The sequence below is a fragment of the Metopolophium dirhodum genome, chromosome 8, assembly GCF_019925205.1.
Source record: "Metopolophium dirhodum isolate CAU chromosome 8, ASM1992520v1, whole genome shotgun sequence".
Classification (NCBI taxonomy): domain Eukaryota; kingdom Metazoa; phylum Arthropoda; class Insecta; order Hemiptera; family Aphididae; genus Metopolophium; species Metopolophium dirhodum.
Window position 1 is genome coordinate 22,555,391 of NC_083567.1, and position 19,630 is coordinate 22,575,020.

The 19,630-nt window shown below is 31.0% G+C and overlaps 1 protein-coding gene and 2 non-coding genes across 3 annotated transcripts; 1 reads left to right on the top strand and 2 right to left on the bottom strand.

Moving 5' to 3' along the window:
* The first annotated feature begins 2,879 nt into the window (after positions 1-2,879).
* On the top strand, positions 2,880-2,953 carry Trnai-aau (transfer RNA isoleucine (anticodon AAU)). The gene has a single exon. It is a non-coding gene; the product is annotated as a tRNA-Ile (tRNA).
* A 1,233-nt stretch (positions 2,954-4,186) lies between these two features.
* Trnai-aau (transfer RNA isoleucine (anticodon AAU)) lies at positions 4,187-4,260 on the bottom strand. The gene has a single exon. It is a non-coding gene; the product is annotated as a tRNA-Ile (tRNA).
* Positions 4,261-6,867: 2,607 nt separating this feature from the next.
* LOC132951165 (filaggrin-2-like) lies at positions 6,868-19,192 on the bottom strand. The gene is made up of 3 exons (XM_061022912.1): positions 18,813-19,192; positions 10,995-11,362; positions 6,868-8,681 (listed from the first exon to the last, which is right to left on the bottom strand). Exons 1-3 carry the CDS (start codon positions 19,033-19,035, stop codon positions 8,007-8,009), a joined length of 1,266 nt encoding a protein of 421 aa, XP_060878895.1. The 5' UTR covers positions 19,036-19,192; the 3' UTR covers positions 6,868-8,006.
* Between the last annotated feature and the right edge of the window lie 438 nt (positions 19,193-19,630).

The following is a 19,630-nucleotide window of genomic DNA, read 5'->3' on the forward strand; positions in this document are numbered from 1 at the left end:
TTATTCATACAATACACTGTATTGAATACAGTAAGCAATAATTCATATAAATAATAAATATAAAACACTATACGTCATGAATTTGGCACAATGCTCATTTTTTTTTTATTTTTTATGCGGTCCGAAGAAATCCGAAACAATAACAAATTATGTGACTGTAATATGGCCAATATGACTTTTCGGAAAATTCGAGTTGTAAAGGCATACAGCATGACATATTCCAAAGTTCTATACTTACGGTTTTTCTTGCACTGGACATCATAACTCAAGGCGCACAAGAGCGCGACAATTGATATATTGAAAAATAAAACTTTTGCCAGCGCGAAATAGCTTAAAAATAAAAACAATAAAATTCTTAATTGTCAAAAGTCGGCGAAAAGTGAAATCAGCCTTTTCAGACACAGATTTATTTGTTGTTTCTGGCGTGCTTGTGTGTTCAGTGTTTTATCTACAGCCTATAGGTACATAATACTAAGTCGGGAATTGTTTTGTTCATTTTTTTCCGCTATAAGTTTTATAAATGTAACAATTTTATGTTGTAATGTTATTTATTATACTATAAATATACTGTTTCGGTGCACCAAAAGATTATTTTTCTTTTTTTTCAATACTACCAAGTACCAAGCACCACTATACAATATAATGGTACCAGCCAAAACAATGTAGTATTATGTTGAGAATGCTATACATAATTGTGCTCGAGGCCGAATCCAGACATTTTTCCGGGGTAGGTATTTTTCTCGCCTTTAATATATAAATGATAATGTAGGTATATATTATATACTACCTACGTACAGTATAATATTATAAACTATATCCACAGTTATAAATACGTATATTATAGGTACCTCTATATAATATGGTAATTATTGTGTATAGTGATTACTGATTAGTGGAGTATACATGGGAGGAGGGAGGGGGTTGAACATACAATTAATGTATAGATATAATAATAAGTATTTTTTCTTTTAATATGATCGCCCCGACTCACCCCCCCCCCCCCCCCCCCACCCCTTTAAAATCTTGTATACGCCAATAGAAGATAAGGTAAGTACTTACCTAATATTACTATAAATACTTATATAGTAAATTTCAACTAAAAATAATTAAGGACCTATATTATATGGCTATATAGTAGTAACTACTAACTAGTAAATACCTACCTATCTAATATTCTATAATGACTACCTAATTATTAATATACAGATATATACACTTAATATTTATACCTATAGGCTATAATAATACATTTTTAATATGAACGATTTGGTATTGATTTGGAAACGCGATATGACGGGTGGAAGTCCAAAAATCAAAACGTATACCTACTACTGAGAAAATATTGATTTTTTTTAGCGGATTTTATCTGATTCGACCAGAATATTTCTATTCTGACGACGCCAATTTATCGATGTTTTTCTTCATAAGAATCGATGTCTAATTCCATTTTGTCAATTTTGGCAATAGTACGTTTAGGATTTCCCCACTCATATAAGTACTTATTATATCTAGTACAAAATAAATATTTTGGTTCATTCCGGTGAGGTAATAGGTAATAGGTATTAGGTTATTACCGGTGATTTATATAATTGGATAAAATATTATACTACAATTATAGTATAATAGGTAGTATACCTATTTGAAGTAGGTATACCTATAATAGGTAAACCTACTCCTACTGTTATACAGGTATAATTTTCCAGTTTTTAAAAAAAACTTACATCCGGGGGATGTGCGCTTTCTAGCTTCTGCCACCTTTAACCGGCCGGCCCTAAATTCGTTCCTAATAGGTAGATACTAGATAGAATAGAAGTGAAATAAGTGATTATAATATAATGTTTACCAATAAAATTGTCATAATATTTATATAATTGACAGTATTAATGTAATCAGTGGCGTAAGCAGGGGTAGGGTTCTAGGGTTCTATAGGGTTCTAGATTCTAGAATTCTAGATTTCTAGGTCCCCCCCCCCAATGAAATTTCTTTTTTTTACAAAAAATCTTATCTAACACCATTTTGATACCCACAGATCAATAAATTTTTGGTCATTTACAATAGATATAAAATAAATTGTTGAACATGACAAAAACGTCGATAATCATAGTTTCTGTTTTTTTTTAGCTGATTTAGAACATTGCTAAAAAACGTCTGCCCTAATCGATGGTGTATCATCGTCCATCAATTATTACCACGTTTATTACGGTCCGAGGAGGCTCTACAGATGACCCGGTTAAACACCGTAAATGTAGACTAAATTTGAGACTAACTATAATTTGTTATTTTAAAACTGTTACAAAAAAATAATGCAAATTATTTCCTCAGATAAAACCCTAACCGAACTAAAATCCTGCATACGCTACTGAACGTAATATACAGGTAGGCATATTATATTAAACACATTTAATATTTAATACAATACTTATTACATATTTTACAATACAACGGAATATAATAATCATAATATTATTATTTGATTCTTTACATCAAATTAGTAATTTATGATATTAAAACCATCTTATTTATTTGTCAATAATAATTATTAGTATTTTCTTCTGACATAGAAAATATGTTCAACTTTTATTTACTGACCGATTTTCGTGATGCTTTGCTATTATTGTCTTAGAAACGCAAATCAACAATAAAAACAAATAAAAATAATAACTCAATTCCTAACAAAATGTAGTAGCACTGTAGCAGTATGCTACTATAGATACTTTTTCACTATCCAAACACATATCCATGATTCCTTCATTTTTCTAGCAGAGGAAATATAATATCAAGTATAGCATGCTATACATTTTGTTTTCCGTTAATTCAGTTAGCTAGGTATACAATATTTTTGTTCTATTTGCTATGCAATATCGATTCCCCTCCACTCGGGCCCATTAGCTCAGTTGGTTAGAGCGTCGTGCTAATAACGCGAAGGTCGTGGGTTCGATCCCCCCATGGGCCAACATTTTTTTTATTTTTTATTTGAATTAAAAATGTGGTTATGATATTACATTAATTATTTTAAATTATATACTTTTTTCTACACATTTGGGTACAGTGAGTGCTTTTAACGTTCAGAAGTAACCTTATTTATCTGTTGTAAATCTATCTTGACACTCGGATGGGTCGTATTAATTTGATTTCTTAATATTATTATGTTTTTAAAACGTAAAGAAAAACTATATCGATAAACAATAAAAAAGATATCGCTCTGCTATACATTAGAGGTCACGTGGGTTATTGCGTAATGTGTGAGTTAAATTTGAATTCAATGATGTAAAATCGTCTTAGACGAAAAAATGAAAAAATGATTCAGAGCGAAGACGGTCTATCCTATGGCCATATCACTAAGTATATTTTTTGATATTATTGCTATTTAGATATGATAATTTATTTTACTATAAATTAGGTTGAATTATTTTTAGCCCAAAACAGAGTATTTGAAAATGTCATTGTGAGTATAAAATATAATAATATACTTTCGAGGTACCCTGCACGAATAATAAATATATTTAAATTACGACAAAATAACTACAATTATTTAGTTATTTTTATTTCTTCGTTTAAACATCTAATTTTGTCTAAATTTGAACTTAAAATATCTATATATATAAAAAAAAAAACAGTGTAATATTATTTTTAAAATATTTTGGTTACAGTACGAATTTCTTATGAGAAAAAATGTTTTAAATTTTTATCATTAGCTATAATATCGGTTATAACTTATAACACATTTTTAACTACAAAATAATTTTGCAAACGAATTTCGTAAAAATTTTAATTTGAAATGATTATAAAAAAATCGTGAATATATTGTATCTATGTATTTTTGAACTGCTATTATAACCGCCAATAAGTATATCTTGTCTGGGCTTTTTTTTATGAAATAATTTTTAGTGGAGATTGTGTGAAACTGACGTGATAATATTGCATTTGGATTTAAAAAATAAATACGAATCGAGTACTTACCAATACTGAAGAGAGCTCATATTATATTAATTGTTCATTTTGGACGATTGCCACAATGTAAAATAAATTAAACGGTTTAAAAATAATAATACGTAATAATATATTATTTATCATTTTTTGTGAAGTATACGAAATGTAAATTAATCTGGTAGACAATAATATTATTATATTAGTAGTTAATTTAATATTGGTTGAATCTAAATTGATGTATAAAAAAAAACTTTGATGGCCCATGGGGGGATCGAACCCACGACCTTCGCGTTATTAGCACGACGCTCTAACCAACTGAGCTAATGGGCCAGACGACATGCCCCTGCGATTTTCGCTGAGTTGACGAAGACGAAAATAATAAACTTATCCAATATCTACAATTTTTACCGTACAATCACAGAATTGACAATAGAACGATCTCAAGTCGCTATATTTATTAAAATTAAAAAACGTATTTATATGTTTTTTGCATATAATTAAAAAATACATGATATCTGTGCATATGCTTAGAGCCTTAGTAATTTATTATAATAATATGATATTACAACAATGTAAAAACAAGACAAAATCCGTACGTATTACCTGCAGCCAGTGGCGTATATTTTTGGGGTTGGGAATAACAAATTATTGGTATTGATATTAGAAAATAGTTATTAAGGGGATTCCACACTGCCACTTTTTAGAGTAAAATAGACCTATACGCGTTCCAACGTAATAACTTGAGTTTTACTCCTATAGTAATTTTGAAAACATATTTTAATTTATTATGAAGTCTATTTTTAATCCTTCGATTCAGAATAATAAAAAAAAATTTTAAAACTATTTATGACCAATAACATTTTTAAGAATACAAGTTTTTTTTCTAAATTTCAAGTGAGGTTTTTTCTTTTTAAGAATAATAAATTTAAAATGTGGCTCGAAGGATCCAAATTTGATTGAACAACAAAACAAAATTTGTTTTCAAAATTATTATCGGTGTAAAACTCAAGTTGGTATGTTGGAATTCGTTTAGGTCTATGATTTAGAACATTTCGCCATGAAGTAAATTTGTTGTTGGGCATAATGTGACATGTGCATGCGAGTGCGAGTGCGCAACGCTTACCTATAGCTTGCCGGGAAGTCACTCACACTAATGATCATTTACTACACACACACACACACATGCACGCACGTACTATACAGGTTGTCTAAAAATTGCCTATACTCAACTCCTTAAAAACAGTCGGTATGGAATCCACTTAAATATAGACTATGTGAATTGAGAATATTGTTAGATATTAAAACCTGCAGCGGCTGGTTAAGTTAGGTCAGGCTGGTTTTAATATCTATGCCTAACAATTTTCTATTCATATAATATATATTCATAATTAATAACTATTTTCTAATAACAGCACCTATAATTTATATCCTCCCCCCCAGAAAAAGTTGAAAATACACCACTGCCAGCAGCTATTGTAAGGGGTTAGGTATATAGAAATAAGCAAGGCTGGGCAAGTTAATGATTTTTTTAAACTCAGTTAAGTTAAATTAATATGCACGAATAACAAAAAGTTAAAAGTTAATTTAACTATAGGTTAACTCAGTTAAGTTAAAAGTTAATACACACTTTTTGTTAACTTTTTATTAAGTTAAAGAAAAGTTAATTTGTTTATTAAACGCTAGCGTACTTAATTTTTTCCAACCCAAAACTAAATTATAGGATATAGTGTTTATACAATTCATACAGTATTTCCATATAAGTTAGATTCGAATGATTTTAATTTTTAACCTTTAACAATTTACGATACATTTTTTTTGACATGAAAACGAAATAGACTAAAATAGTGAAATATAATAAAATTCAAAACAAAATAAATTAACTTAACTATTACTTCTTAATATGAAAAATGAACTCGTTAATTTCACGTTAATTAGGAAAGAAATTTAGTAAGTTAACAGTTAAGTTAATGAAAAGCCAAAAGTAACTAGTCAAGTTAAAAAGTTCGAATAAAATTAACTTTTTAACTTAACTTTAACTTTTTAACTCGTTAATGCCCAGCCTTGGAAATAAGTAAAATATAAAAATAAACTGCCCATTAATATCGAATGGGTTAATCAATAATAATCCTAACAAATAAAAAAAAAATACAAATGTACACATATGAAACACTTATTATAAAGATGAAACAGAAACCACCCCGTCCTCGTCGTCATTACCAGGGTATATATGCGGTATAGATACTACACTACAGCGCGTGTGTGAACTATTTCAAATTATTATTATTATTATTATCATTATTAAACCGCATACCTATTATACGTTGGATATAGTCCATATCGGTATAATAGGTATCTCATATACCTACCTACATAATAATATATATGTATATGAATTACCTATACGGCAATACAAAATCTGAACCATACAAACCGAATACACATTATTTTTTTTTTTCAATAAAATATAAGGAGAGGACTGTGCGTGTATAAATGTATATCTCGTAGGTATATATAGGTATATATAATATATAGGTATAATAATATAGCGTATGGAATCGTATTTTTATATATATATTTTTTTTTACTACACAATCGAGAATCTCGATAATAGGATTTTAAATCACGGCTTTATAAACTGTCGTTTAATAATTGGGTATAAAATATAAACAGAGAGCGGTCAAATAACGAGGCCTTGGGTTTTTTGTTTTTTTGTACAACGATCCTTTTCACGGGTTCAATTGCATTCGTTATCATAATATAATTTAGATAGGAATATTTATTTATATTTAATTGTACCTATGAGCACACCGTTTACCGCTGAAATTCACATTCGTTCTGTTTCTGATAATTTAATTTAATATATTATGTATATTATAATGAATGTTGATTATAGGATAATATTTTTTTTTTTTTTTTGAATAGATGAATGCACAAAAATAATAATATGTACATGCGTATATTTAGAAATTAATTAAAGACTTAACTCGTATAAAGGTATATAAACATAATATATTATAACATAATAAACAGAATGATCGTTTTTTCAGGTACACAACACTTAATTTTCGGCCGATTTTACGTTAAATTGTCAACCCTCCAAAACGCACATGCAATATGCCAATATCTCTAATATATTATATAATATAATATATATTTTTAATATCATATATTTAGGTAGGCCTATTTTTTGAAGTAATATTTAATTTCTAACTATGATTCTAATATAAAACTTGACTTAATATGAGAGCTATTTAAAATTTAAACTTAAATTCGTTTTTTGTATTTTTTTGAATGATTAAAATAATGACTATAGAACAATTCGTAACATGTCTAGTTCAAATATTATAATCAATATTTGTAATATTAATATTTTAATAAAATATTTAATACTAATTAAGTAAAACACTATAATATTTAGTACATTTTAGTAAATAAAAAAAAAACTATTTATCATGAACGAATTTAATCATCTTAACAAATATGAAAAAAGTATTTATTATTATTATTATCTAACCTATAACTAAGACCTACCTAAATATGATTTCAAAAATATATAGATATTGGTAATTATAAAAATACGAGTGGGAGAGAATCAATAAACTTGAAACGTTCAAGCTACAATATTAATGTGCGTTTAGGTACGTCTCCATTATAGGTTTTGAAAAAAGTACCGATTCAATTCAACGTAATCCGTCCTAGAAATGTAGTGTTAACCTGAAACATGATCATACTGAACATGATTATATTATATAGATATATAAATAACATACTTAGAGGTAAATAATAATATATAATAGTAAGTCTGTCAGTGAAGTGCCCTGGAATTTTCAATGAACGGGAGGGGGGAGTTATAAGTAATAATACATTTAAATGAATCGTGGTGGTAATATCAAAGACAAAAAAAATCTAAGAGGATTTGTGGGACGATGGAGGGAGGGAATATAAGATATACCTCCCCCTCCCCCTCCTAGGCAAGTCACTGAAGTCTGTCGAAGCGGTCGCTTCCGTCAAGTATACGTGCGCATTACGATACACGCGCGAATATAATATTATAGACTTGGAAGTATCGTCATCGCTCAATAGAAGTCGTCGCCACCCGCAGCCTCGTGTTCACCGTACTTCTTGTTGTCGGACAGGGTGTCGTACTCAGCCTTGTGGTCGTGGTGCGACTTGTGGCCGGACTCGCCACTGTGACCCTTGTGGCCGTCGTGGTAGCTGCCCTTCTCGAACTGGCCAGCCGCGCCCTTGTGCGCCTCGTCGTAGCCTGACTCGTGGTGCGAGCCGTGCTTGTGGCCGCCGTTCTTCTGCGAGAAGTCCTTGTGCTTGCCACCGTACTTGTCGAACTTACCGTGCTTGTGCGCGTCGTCGTAGAACTTCTGTTCCTTGTTGTACTCGTCCTTGTGGTACACGTTGTGGAACCCGGTCGTCTTGTGCCCCTTCTTGTGGTGCTCGGTTTCGCCGAACTTGTGGCCCTTGACGCCGTGAGTGCCGCTCTTGTGCTTGCCGTAGTGATCTGCTTCGTTCTTGTGACCGTTGCTGTGGCCGGACGCCTTCTTGTAGTGGCTCTTCAGGTCGTCCTTGCCGTACTTGCCGGCGTGGCCCTTGTCAAAGTCATGCTGGTTCTTGTAGCCGCTGTCGCCCAGCGTGCCCTGCGAGAAGTAATGGCCGGCCTTTTGGTACGAACCGCCAGCCTTTGAGTGTTTGCTCGGCGACTTGTACTCGTTGTGGGTGTAAGGCGAACCGAAATAATTCTGAAAAGGTCCGCATAAAATCGTCAGACGAAAACAATATGATGTCACAGTCGCTACCGCAGAATTTGTTATGGAGGTAGGTACTTAGTGTAATATTGTATACAGGGGTGGATCCGGGGGAGGGGAAAGTGGTATTTTCCCGCCTCCCAAGTACCGCAGTTTCCCTATGTCTTAGCCCGTGTTTTCCACTGTAGTGCAGTTGTAGTTTATGTCTGTAGCATTGATGTAGTAAATTGTTTTGCACTTTGCGCCCCCCTCAAATTATTAAGCACTGGATCGGCCATTGAGACTGAATGTATAATGTGATAATGCACAACTGGTACAAGTGTAGTACGTTTTGGTTGTACATATGACTATATGAGTGTTATAATTAATACAGAGATGCGTCAAATTTATTGATTTTGAATTACTTTGCGATATGATTTTTCCTAAGTAAACATTAAACACAAATATTTTATTATTACGTCTCAGGAATTTATCACCTTCGACGTTACCCTGTACAATTATTGTTATATTATATGAATGTATTATTTATCCAATATAATATGTTCTATTCCATTGTAATAAATAATATATTAATTTATTATATAAAAGAGTTTAAAAAATCCTCAAGTACCGACATTTTGCAGTTTGGTGATAATGAATATTTTAGTTAATTTTTTTCAAACGTATATAAGGAATAATCAACACTGAACATTTTCTATTAACTTACTTTTATACTACGTATAGTTATATTAAAATCTATTCATACAGATTTCAATATTTCTATCAATTTCTAGAGCCATCGGAATTTCGGAATAAGATAAATATTAGATTATGAATTTTAATATTAATTAAGTGCCTACCTACCTATATAAAGCTTGGGTAAAATGTTAAAATTAAATTTAGTTTAAAAGGAATTGAAACGAATTATACATTAGTATGCAAATAATATTATAGAGTATATAGATATTATATTATTTTCGTCATAATTATATTTAATCACACGGCTACATAACGTTCGGTTCTTAAACAATGGATTTCAATAAAACTACTTAGTTTAAACGATCGTACGCATCATATTATATATTTCACCAATTTATTCATCTAGGTGTTGTAAAAAACAAAATTCCAGCACCTGGAATTCATGTTTTAGGTACCTATATATGAAGAATGGTCGACGTGCATAAATCACAGCTGTTTGCATATACATTTCGTTAGGTAAACTTTTGGCCTTCGAACCTTTGGAAAAACGAAACTATGGGCGGAGGAAAAACAAATGGGATAAAAATGCAAAAGCGTTAAAATATGTATAAGACGAAGAAAAATAGAAGTCATAAATCATAACAATGTTTAAAATGTCTGTCCGGGTTAACATGTGAGACGGTTTCGAATTGCATTCAAATGTAATCACTTTGAAATCTTTCATTCGTTCACCGTTTTGTATTCATTCAAAAGGCATAGTGTTATTAAATATCGATTTATTTTTTATCCAGCGCGAATTAATATTATTTTTTAAAAGCCTAATCTAATGAAGTGCTTTCAAATATTATTTACTATTTACTTAGCAAATATGAGCTCTAAAAAGTATATTACGTATGCAATACAATATTATAAGTATGTTTCAAAAATAATAATGATAAGATCCTGTCCGGTTTTTAGTCTGTATAAATAGTATACAATTGAAATTATATTATATTTATTGAATAATTAAATATGTAATATTAGAAATAACAAAAAGTATAAAACGAATACTGAAAAATTAATGTGCCCAAACTCCAAATCGGAAAATGTTCAATTATGCATGTTGGCTATTGGTATTTAATTTGTATAATATATTTTTTTTTAGTTTGAAAACGGGCAAAGATTAAAAATATAATTGTATTTTTTTTTTAATTTTATTAAAAATTATTTACAGTCCATACAATATAAATTTGATAAATGGTTAGGTTTAAAAGGAGTTTGCTTTTTTGGGCAGGCACTCAGAAGTGCCACCCGGCCAGGCACTTTTTAGGTATTGCCATAGACCTATAAGCTATAGTAAGTTTAAGGGTCGATGGTATTACCTATTGTTTTTTACTTTTAGTTTAGTAGGTAGGTCTCTAGGCCACCGTATTTTGAGTCTTCTACGCGTACTTTACCGGAAAGTGAAATGTAGGATATAGTTGTTTGATTAGGTAATACGTGTTACTGGGAGAGTTTAAGTTAGTATGAAATTTAAAGTAATATATAATTTTGCTAGTTGATTAAGTGTAGGTATTTTTAGGTATTTGTGAATAGATTATTGCTTGAGAAATAAATAAATAATAATATCATTATGATGCGCACACTGACCTGATCGTCGAGTCCGTGCGCGTCGCCTTTTAGGCCGTCGGTGGACACGTCACGATGGTACTTGAAAGGGGACGGGCCGAAGTCGAATGCGTCGCCGAGATCGTCGTGATCGAAATTATAGCCGCCGACGTCCGAAATTGGCGCCGCCGAGTCGTCCGCGTAGTCCAGCCCGTACTTTCCTCCGTAAAAGTCGTCCGCCGTCGGGTCTCCGAAACGAGAACTCGGTTGGTTGTAACCACCGCCGTCGATGCTGCGACCGCTGTTGTAGTGCACATCCCTCTCCTCGCCGACGACCGGTATGTGGTATGGCGACGTGCGCTTACCACTGACCACAGGCATCCCGTGAAAGCCATTTTCCTTTTTGAAATCTATATAATAATAATATAATATAATTATCGACAGTGACAACCACCGAATTACGCTGAGTTGACGATATTGATATACAATAATAAAATTATAGACCTATACAGATTAATAATAATTTTGAAGGCGACGAGTATTCTTTAAACGTTAAAAATAATATTGAAGTGTACGAGCACATACAGCATGATGATTCACCGACCATGCTCACCCCCGTGTTTTCCTTGTTATTAATGCAATTGATCAAATTCTGATTTTTCGATTTTTTAAATAAACTCAAAGACTGTATTTTTAAATTATTGAAATTTTTTGTACTGCTGAAGGACTAAGGAGTGTCCTGTGGTGATACGTTCTGAGTTCTGTTTTTCAAACGAGAACCCCCCTTGTTATTATTAATTATCCACTGTATAGCTTGAAGTTAAAAAGGGGTGTTCTCATTTGAAAAACAGAAGTTTGTATCCCCACAGGACACTTATATTTTTAATAATACAACAAATCTCAAGAATTTAAAAATATGGTCTTAAAGTATATTTAAAATTTACAAAAATCAGATTTTGAATAATTGATTATTAAAGAAAAAATAGGTTTATCATGCTTGGTGAATAACCCTGCATTTATGTATTAAGACCCTCGAAGACTTATAATATATTATTTATTTTAATATATATTATTATTTTAATAGCAGTCAATATATTTTACAACAATCGGACTAATTTGTTAGCAAATTGTTTGACAACTTTATTATAATATAATATTCGACGATTGAACATTTTTGAAAATGTTGCGTCGCTATTTACACGAATTACACGGTAGCAATTATATATATAAAGCATCACAACATTTTATCAGAACTTTTTTTGGACTCAAACCACGCTTTTCACGACATTGTTAGACAACTTTCAAAGTTTGTTAGATTTTACTTCTGACGCAAGAATTTTTTTAATTTTTGCGCTGTTATCTTCACGGTAGCAGCATAAAAGTTTGTTATACGACTTTTTTGTCTTGAAAACCGACTTAAACCAACGTTCAAACAAACCGTAAGACTTTATTTACGATGCTAAGAAATTTTCAATTTTGACGTTACTGTCTTCGCACGCCACTATTATATTATATATAGTATTATGAACACTAAAGATTGTCAGGAAAGAATAATTTTATTTGAAGTTTAATTCAGTAGGAACAGTTACACAACAAACTGTAACAGTAGACTAACAATATAATATATGAGATAAATATATTATATATATATATATATGTATAAACAATGATATACTATAAAGTTGGATATATTTTGAGGCGGCATTGAAATTCCATTGGATTAGGTTTGCAGCGATTGTAAAGGTTGAAAATCAATATTTTCTTGAAAATGCATAGGTACGAGCTGGGGTTTTCCGGATACAATGTTGTACGCATAATCTTTCAATTACATTTCGATCAGTTTTATTCGGACGATAATTTAACGCTTTAACAAAAATTACTATCACGAATCGCCGACAGACAGGTGCTAATAAGACGAGATTGATTGGTGTAAAGCGAGACAAAATAATTTACGAAAATCGAACATTTGCGACACGGACCAGACTACGGATATATCTCTTTATGCTTATTGCAATAATACGGAATCGATATAAATATCGACTGCGTGACTCGTATAATGGCAATTTATTCTGCAATAGCCGATATTCACGACTATCAATTTGTACACCGCTAAATACTGACACGACTAATATACCTAAAAGTGTGACACATTATACAGTGTCGAAGTCTTCATAATATTGTACTAATATGTGTTTAGTATAATTTTCGTTACGTCATCATAATATAGTTACAATATACGTATTACGCGTAATATAATAAGTCGGGATTAGAGTTATAGGTACAGCATATGCCTAATAGGACGTTTCGAATTACATCATTATATGATCCGTTTTAGTTGAAATTTAAACGTTGTTCGGCGACTGCAGTATTTTATGAGGCGACGAGCCAGGAAAATATATTTAATTTATTTTCTATTATTAATATAGTATTGACCCGCCGCATCAAAAAGTAATTTTATACTATTTTACTGCGAATTCAAATGGTTTGCAACAAACACGTGGTACTCGTAAAACTGCAGAGGACTAAGCGTTGTCGTTGCGACAATAACTGCGTAGGACCTACGACACTACAGCGCGAGTTGCGAGTGACCTTTGTCGCAGATTTCATTGCGGCATCGCGTAGGTAATTAATTAAAATGTACCTAATTGAAAAAAAAAATAAACAATTATATCAATGAAAACAGAACGAAAAAATACCTACAATGGAAATGGGAAAAAAACGAACACAAAAGGGCCCCTTGTGCGCGGTTGTTTCGACGACAATTTATAATAATCGATTCGGGTCACCTGTACCGCGGCGAAACTCGTGAGCCGACAAAATATCGTCGTCATTTATTTCGTCAAGGGCACGACGATTGTCGATCCGCGAACTGCGAAGTATTCAAGTTCAACCGGCTACTACACAGAGTGACGACGATGACTTATTACCTATACTATATAGGTATATAATATAATATGTATATAATAAATAAATAATAATACACGATAATGAAAAGTGGCGCCGCGTGCTACCCCGCACGAGCGAACGACAAACGAGGCACGCGAACGACATTCAACAAAAAAAAAAAATATAATAATTTATGTAACTATTATATAATATTATTATCACCAGTTCGCCAACAGGTACTTTTTTTATTTTAACGCGTTTAACTCTCGTCGAGGTGGAGTAACCCTTTACTGCACCCTGCAGGTGGCCCGCCAGTCGGTCGAATAATAAAACACGCGACACCGGAAATGTAATAGTATAATACATAATATGTAAAACCGTGACACGAAGAAAACCCTATATCGGCGGCGACGATCTTCCGGAAAAACACGTCAACTGGCGGCTAATTATCATCACCGCGTTGACATGAAATCAACGATACATGCCATGTATTATCATTACGCATTCATTTCGCCGATCCCTTCTCTCTCCCTTACGACTCATTAATTAAGGTCCGGACGACTCATCTACGCGTCGGTGACTATAATCATCGCCAGTAATATCGGTTAACACGACTTTGTCTTAAACAAGATCGGATAGTTCCATTTTCCAGGGATGCTACGGTATATTATGCGTACACCGAAAAGCTAACATAAGATAGTTTTCAGAGTGGGGTGGAAAAAAAACGACCTCGTCTACCTTATACAAGAAAATGATGCGTACCTACCCGTTAAGATTAATTCATAATACACGACGTATATATAGCGGTAACATTATATAATTATGAAGGGAATAGTTAACTGATCTACCCAATATTAGGGCTGGGCAAGTTAATGATTTTTCTTTTAACACAGTTAAGTTAATATGAATCAAAAAAAAAAAGTTAAAAGTTATAAAAGCCAATTTCATTTTTGGTTAACAAAGTTTAGTTAAAAGTTAGTACACACTTTTTTAAAATCTTTTATCAAGCTAATTAATGACACATTTTTTTTTATACAACGCTAGCCTACCTACTTAATTTTTTATCATCCCAAAACTAAATTGTAGACTATATAATGTTTACTTTACACAGTATTTTCATACATAATACTATATTTTATTGAAGTTTTTCGTTTCTAAAAACAGAATAATGGTTACATGGAAAAATTAATATTTTTCAACTTTAAACAATATTCACGGTAAATATTTTTTGGCATGAAAAAATAGATTGAGATAGTGAAATGTAATAAAAACAAAAACAAAATAAATTAACTTAACTTAATTATTAAAATGAAAAATTAATTCGTTAATTTCACGTTAATTAAAAAAGAAATGTAGTAAGTTAATGGGTAGGTTAATAAAAATCCAAAAGTAACTAGTAAAGTTATAAAGTTAAAATAAAATTTAATTTTTAACTCATTAATGCCCAGCCTTGTCAAATATTAAACTAATTATAAATACAATGTATAATGATTAACGGATTGGATAGTACAATAAATAATTTAAATTCTTAACTAAAAAAAAAATTTTGGTAAAAACAGGCGTTAGCATACGAACATTTATTTCGCATTTCCTGTTTGGAATGATCGTCTCATATACTCATAACTACTAATTAATTGGGATCATGTCAAGAGGGTTGTGTTACATATATTTTTATACCTAGACGATAATTCCTTTTGAATGCTTTTCTGTTTATACTGCTCCAAAAATTGTTATCAGGAATAAAAATATAATAAAAGAGCAATAGGTATTTGATATATTTTATGGAACCAAAAGTAAGTACCTACAGTTCAAAAATAAGACAAGCCTGCTAAACAGTTACTTATAAGGAACATACCTATTACAATATTTTAAATTGCTGCATAGTATAACAACAACAACAACAACAACAATTAATATTTATTGCAAACAAAATGTTATAACGATTAACACGGCACCCATAACAATGCGAAATATTATACTACCATTGTGTCCCGTATTACTTTTTATTGATGAGTTTCGTCTCCAAAATAGGTGTAGACTATAGTTGCGTCCAACATGGCTGCATATTTAAGTACTCACTTGCGTTCCGCATTAAAAATAATTCATCACAATTATCATTAAAAATCGAATTGTTATTATTATTTATCTGTTTATTTGTCCTCACAAATATAGGTATACTTGAAATAACATACGTTATTTTAAATTTAAATTTAAATATTGTAGCACGACTTACCAATATTATTACTTATTCGGTTGAATTTTACACAAGAACTCAATTTTTCCGTACTTATTACATGGACAATTTGTTATTAGTTATATTGTATGATTAGTTATTGTTTCATATTGTTATTACACCGCCTATCGTATAAATTATTATTATAAATAAATCATTATTTTGACGCCACAAAATATGCATATTGAAAGTTTACAGCAAATAGTTATTTATCTCGACTAATATTTAAAATGATGAAATATTAATTTTTTTTATTCGATTATAATATTATATTCCATAAAAATTATATCAGTAGGTAAGTAACTAATAATTCGTTCGAAATCCCGAGTCGCGAATTACCTGCGTGACAAATATTAATATAACCTGATCAAAATTTGTTATATTTTTAGGACGCATCTATTGTTTATATCCATCCACGCTACTGGACTATACCGATGGATTTGGGTACATGTATGTAGGTCATAAATGTTATAATATACAATAATGAGAATAATGTTACATCCAAAATAATTTACATCATAAAATAAAAATTACGAACAGTTGGTTTTTTTTTCGAAAATTATAATCCTTGACGTGGACCAATAATTATTTATTACATAATCAATACCGTGTTACACATTACGTTGTTATATTTTTAATAAATAATAATACAAAATTGTAACCAGATATTCTAAGCTCGAATGCTAATACGATAATGTAGGTCGTTGTTGTATACCTGCTGGTATTTTAACCAAACAAATATTATGATTAACTTTATGCCGTTTGGAAAATCGCACCGATTTATGTTATTTTAAAACAACCGAGCAATAAATCATAGAAGTTCGCCAGTAAAATAATCATTTTCATACCAATCAGTTTTAATCGATGGAATTAATGATAATTTATCTAAACTCCAAAGTAGTCTCAGATGTGACTATTGACATTGTTATTGATGGTCATTTTCGTAATAATTTTAATATTTCACAGAAATCGCAGCGAATGGATAAAATGCGAGCCAATTAACCGAGTAATATCTAACGTAACAAATTATATTTTTTGGGCCCATGGAAAAAATAAATAAAATAAAACTATATAATATATTTACGTTATTACTGTTTACGTTTTTTTAAAAAAAAATTTGGAAATAATACTTTAAGTTGTGTAATAAATGATATGCATTATTCACGAGGCATATTTCTTAGAGAATGTATTCTTGTCGCAGTTTAAATAAATAATTTTAAATCTTACATTTTTCAATCTTGACATCGTTCTATGTACAGATTTAAAACATTGTTGAATGATTATTATTGCCAAAATACGTACGACTTTAAAATTTCAATATTTGTAGTAATAAAAATGAGGTAATAGTAAGGTTCAAAATAACAACTTCAAATAATAAGATAATTTTTAATTTTAAACTAAAAATATTTCAATAGAAATGTACTATACAATGAATGGTATTCAATAAAAAATTTAACTTTTTATTCCTTGAATTTAATCTGCAATATAGTTTTTAAATTATAAAGACCTTTAGCTATATTTACATAAATGCTCGAATACTTTCAGTGAAACTAAATTTAATTCCGCCTGTGTGCATACCTACATTTTACTCATTACATTTAATATTTCAAAATTCAAAGTAAAAATTTGTTTTTCATTTAACACACAATAATGACGAATTGTTGATAAAAATATCGTCTTGTCGAGCTTTTGGTAAGAATCAGCGAATTGCATTTTTTAATTTGTATTAATGTTGAGCGCTATAATATTTTACGTTTATAATACGTATTATAGAATTACAATATTGAAACGCATTAAATAAAACAATAAACTAAAACATCTTTTTTGTCGAGTTCGTATATATAATCAATCAATTCTGAACACGATTATGTCGTTATAAAATGCGTTAGAAATACCTACTGCAGGTTGGTGTTAATACGTTGTTATTCTTTCCCCTCGCATTTTGAGGAGAAATATTTAGACACATTTACTTGAGATTTTGGTAACAGGCGTAATGCGTATGACTATTAATGATTAGGTTTCCTGAAGTTTTGCACGCGGTGGTCTGTGATTTGAATTTTTTACTTGAAGGGCTTACAACACAAAGTTTTCAAATTATTTCTGATTCAACTAAAACTTGTGCAATAAAATCCTCATATAACCGACGATAAAAGTATGGTGTTCAGTAGGTGTATTTGATACAATTTTCGGTACACGGGGAACGGCTTGCATAATATTGTAGCAAAAAGGCAAATGATTATTGAAAGTTTTGGTGTTTTTGATTTTGAATATATTACTTGAAAAGTGTCTATTAAACTTTGAATTTGTATGTGGAACCTGGTAAATTTAATGCATGCATTTCACGTGTATATATATTCAAATCTTTTTATTTTGTCGATTGATGAGATTGTCCATCACATTATTCATGTTTTCCAAAATACAACAGTTGTTATAATAACGTTTCATCAATAACATGAAGTCGTATCTTTTAAAATAATTACATTATTATTTTATTACCTATAGATATAACAATAGATTATAATATAATATTATACATACTACCCAGTAGTCCATATAAAAACAACTCCACGAATAATTTGTTAAAGAAAATCTGAGACGTTTCAAATGAAAAAAAATGTTTTTGTATTTTGTTTGAGTAATTCAATTCAATGTCGTTTAATACTACATACCTATAGGTATTAAATTGTTTATATTTATCATAATGTTTTAATTCGTGTAAAAGCTTCAAAGTTTTTCCTTACCTTCCAATATGGCATTGAAGTTTTCATTGTTGCCTTCTCCGAGTTTAATGAATATCGGAGGGTTCTGCCCATCTGTCCTGTATATGTATCCGGAAGCTGAGGTTTCTAGGTCTTGAACTTTACCGTGTTTCTCCATGTACACTTCTCTAGTTTGTTCACCGCACACCATCACTGTTAAAAACACCGCAGTCGCATACACGACCGGTACAACAAAAAGATTCATTTTAATACGAAATAAGCAGACGTTCTATACGTGTTTATAAACTTTCAAACCGTTAACAGTTTTTTTTGTTTTAATATTAATTATTATGTTTTATAAATTATTGTTATTTATCGATGTTCAGCGATATGACAACAATATTATCCATGTGTTGCTGATGGTGGACCGGGCGAGCATATATAAAGCGATCGACATCCAACCCTCTCTCCTCTTTTCTGGTTACGGACTACGAGGGTGGGGCGTGCCGTGATAGTCCTTGGAGTTATGACTGACAGATCAACAGGTAAGTACAGATACCTACTTGAGGACCACTGAAACGGATGGCCACCGCGCGTGTGTGTGTGTGTGTGTGCGTGGGTGTGGTAGAAAAAAAATAACAATATGTAAACACAATGAGGGTTTTCGTTGTTCTTTCGTAATCCGAAGATTCCATTTACTATAACATTGTATAGGTACGAACTATAAATTGGACCGCGGCGACGATAGTGACAACGAGTCCTTGAATTTGCAACGGTCCAAAAATCCGAACGTTATTGGTATTATCTATCTAGTCCGATAGGTTAATATATTGGTTATGACGTGTTATACGCATACCACA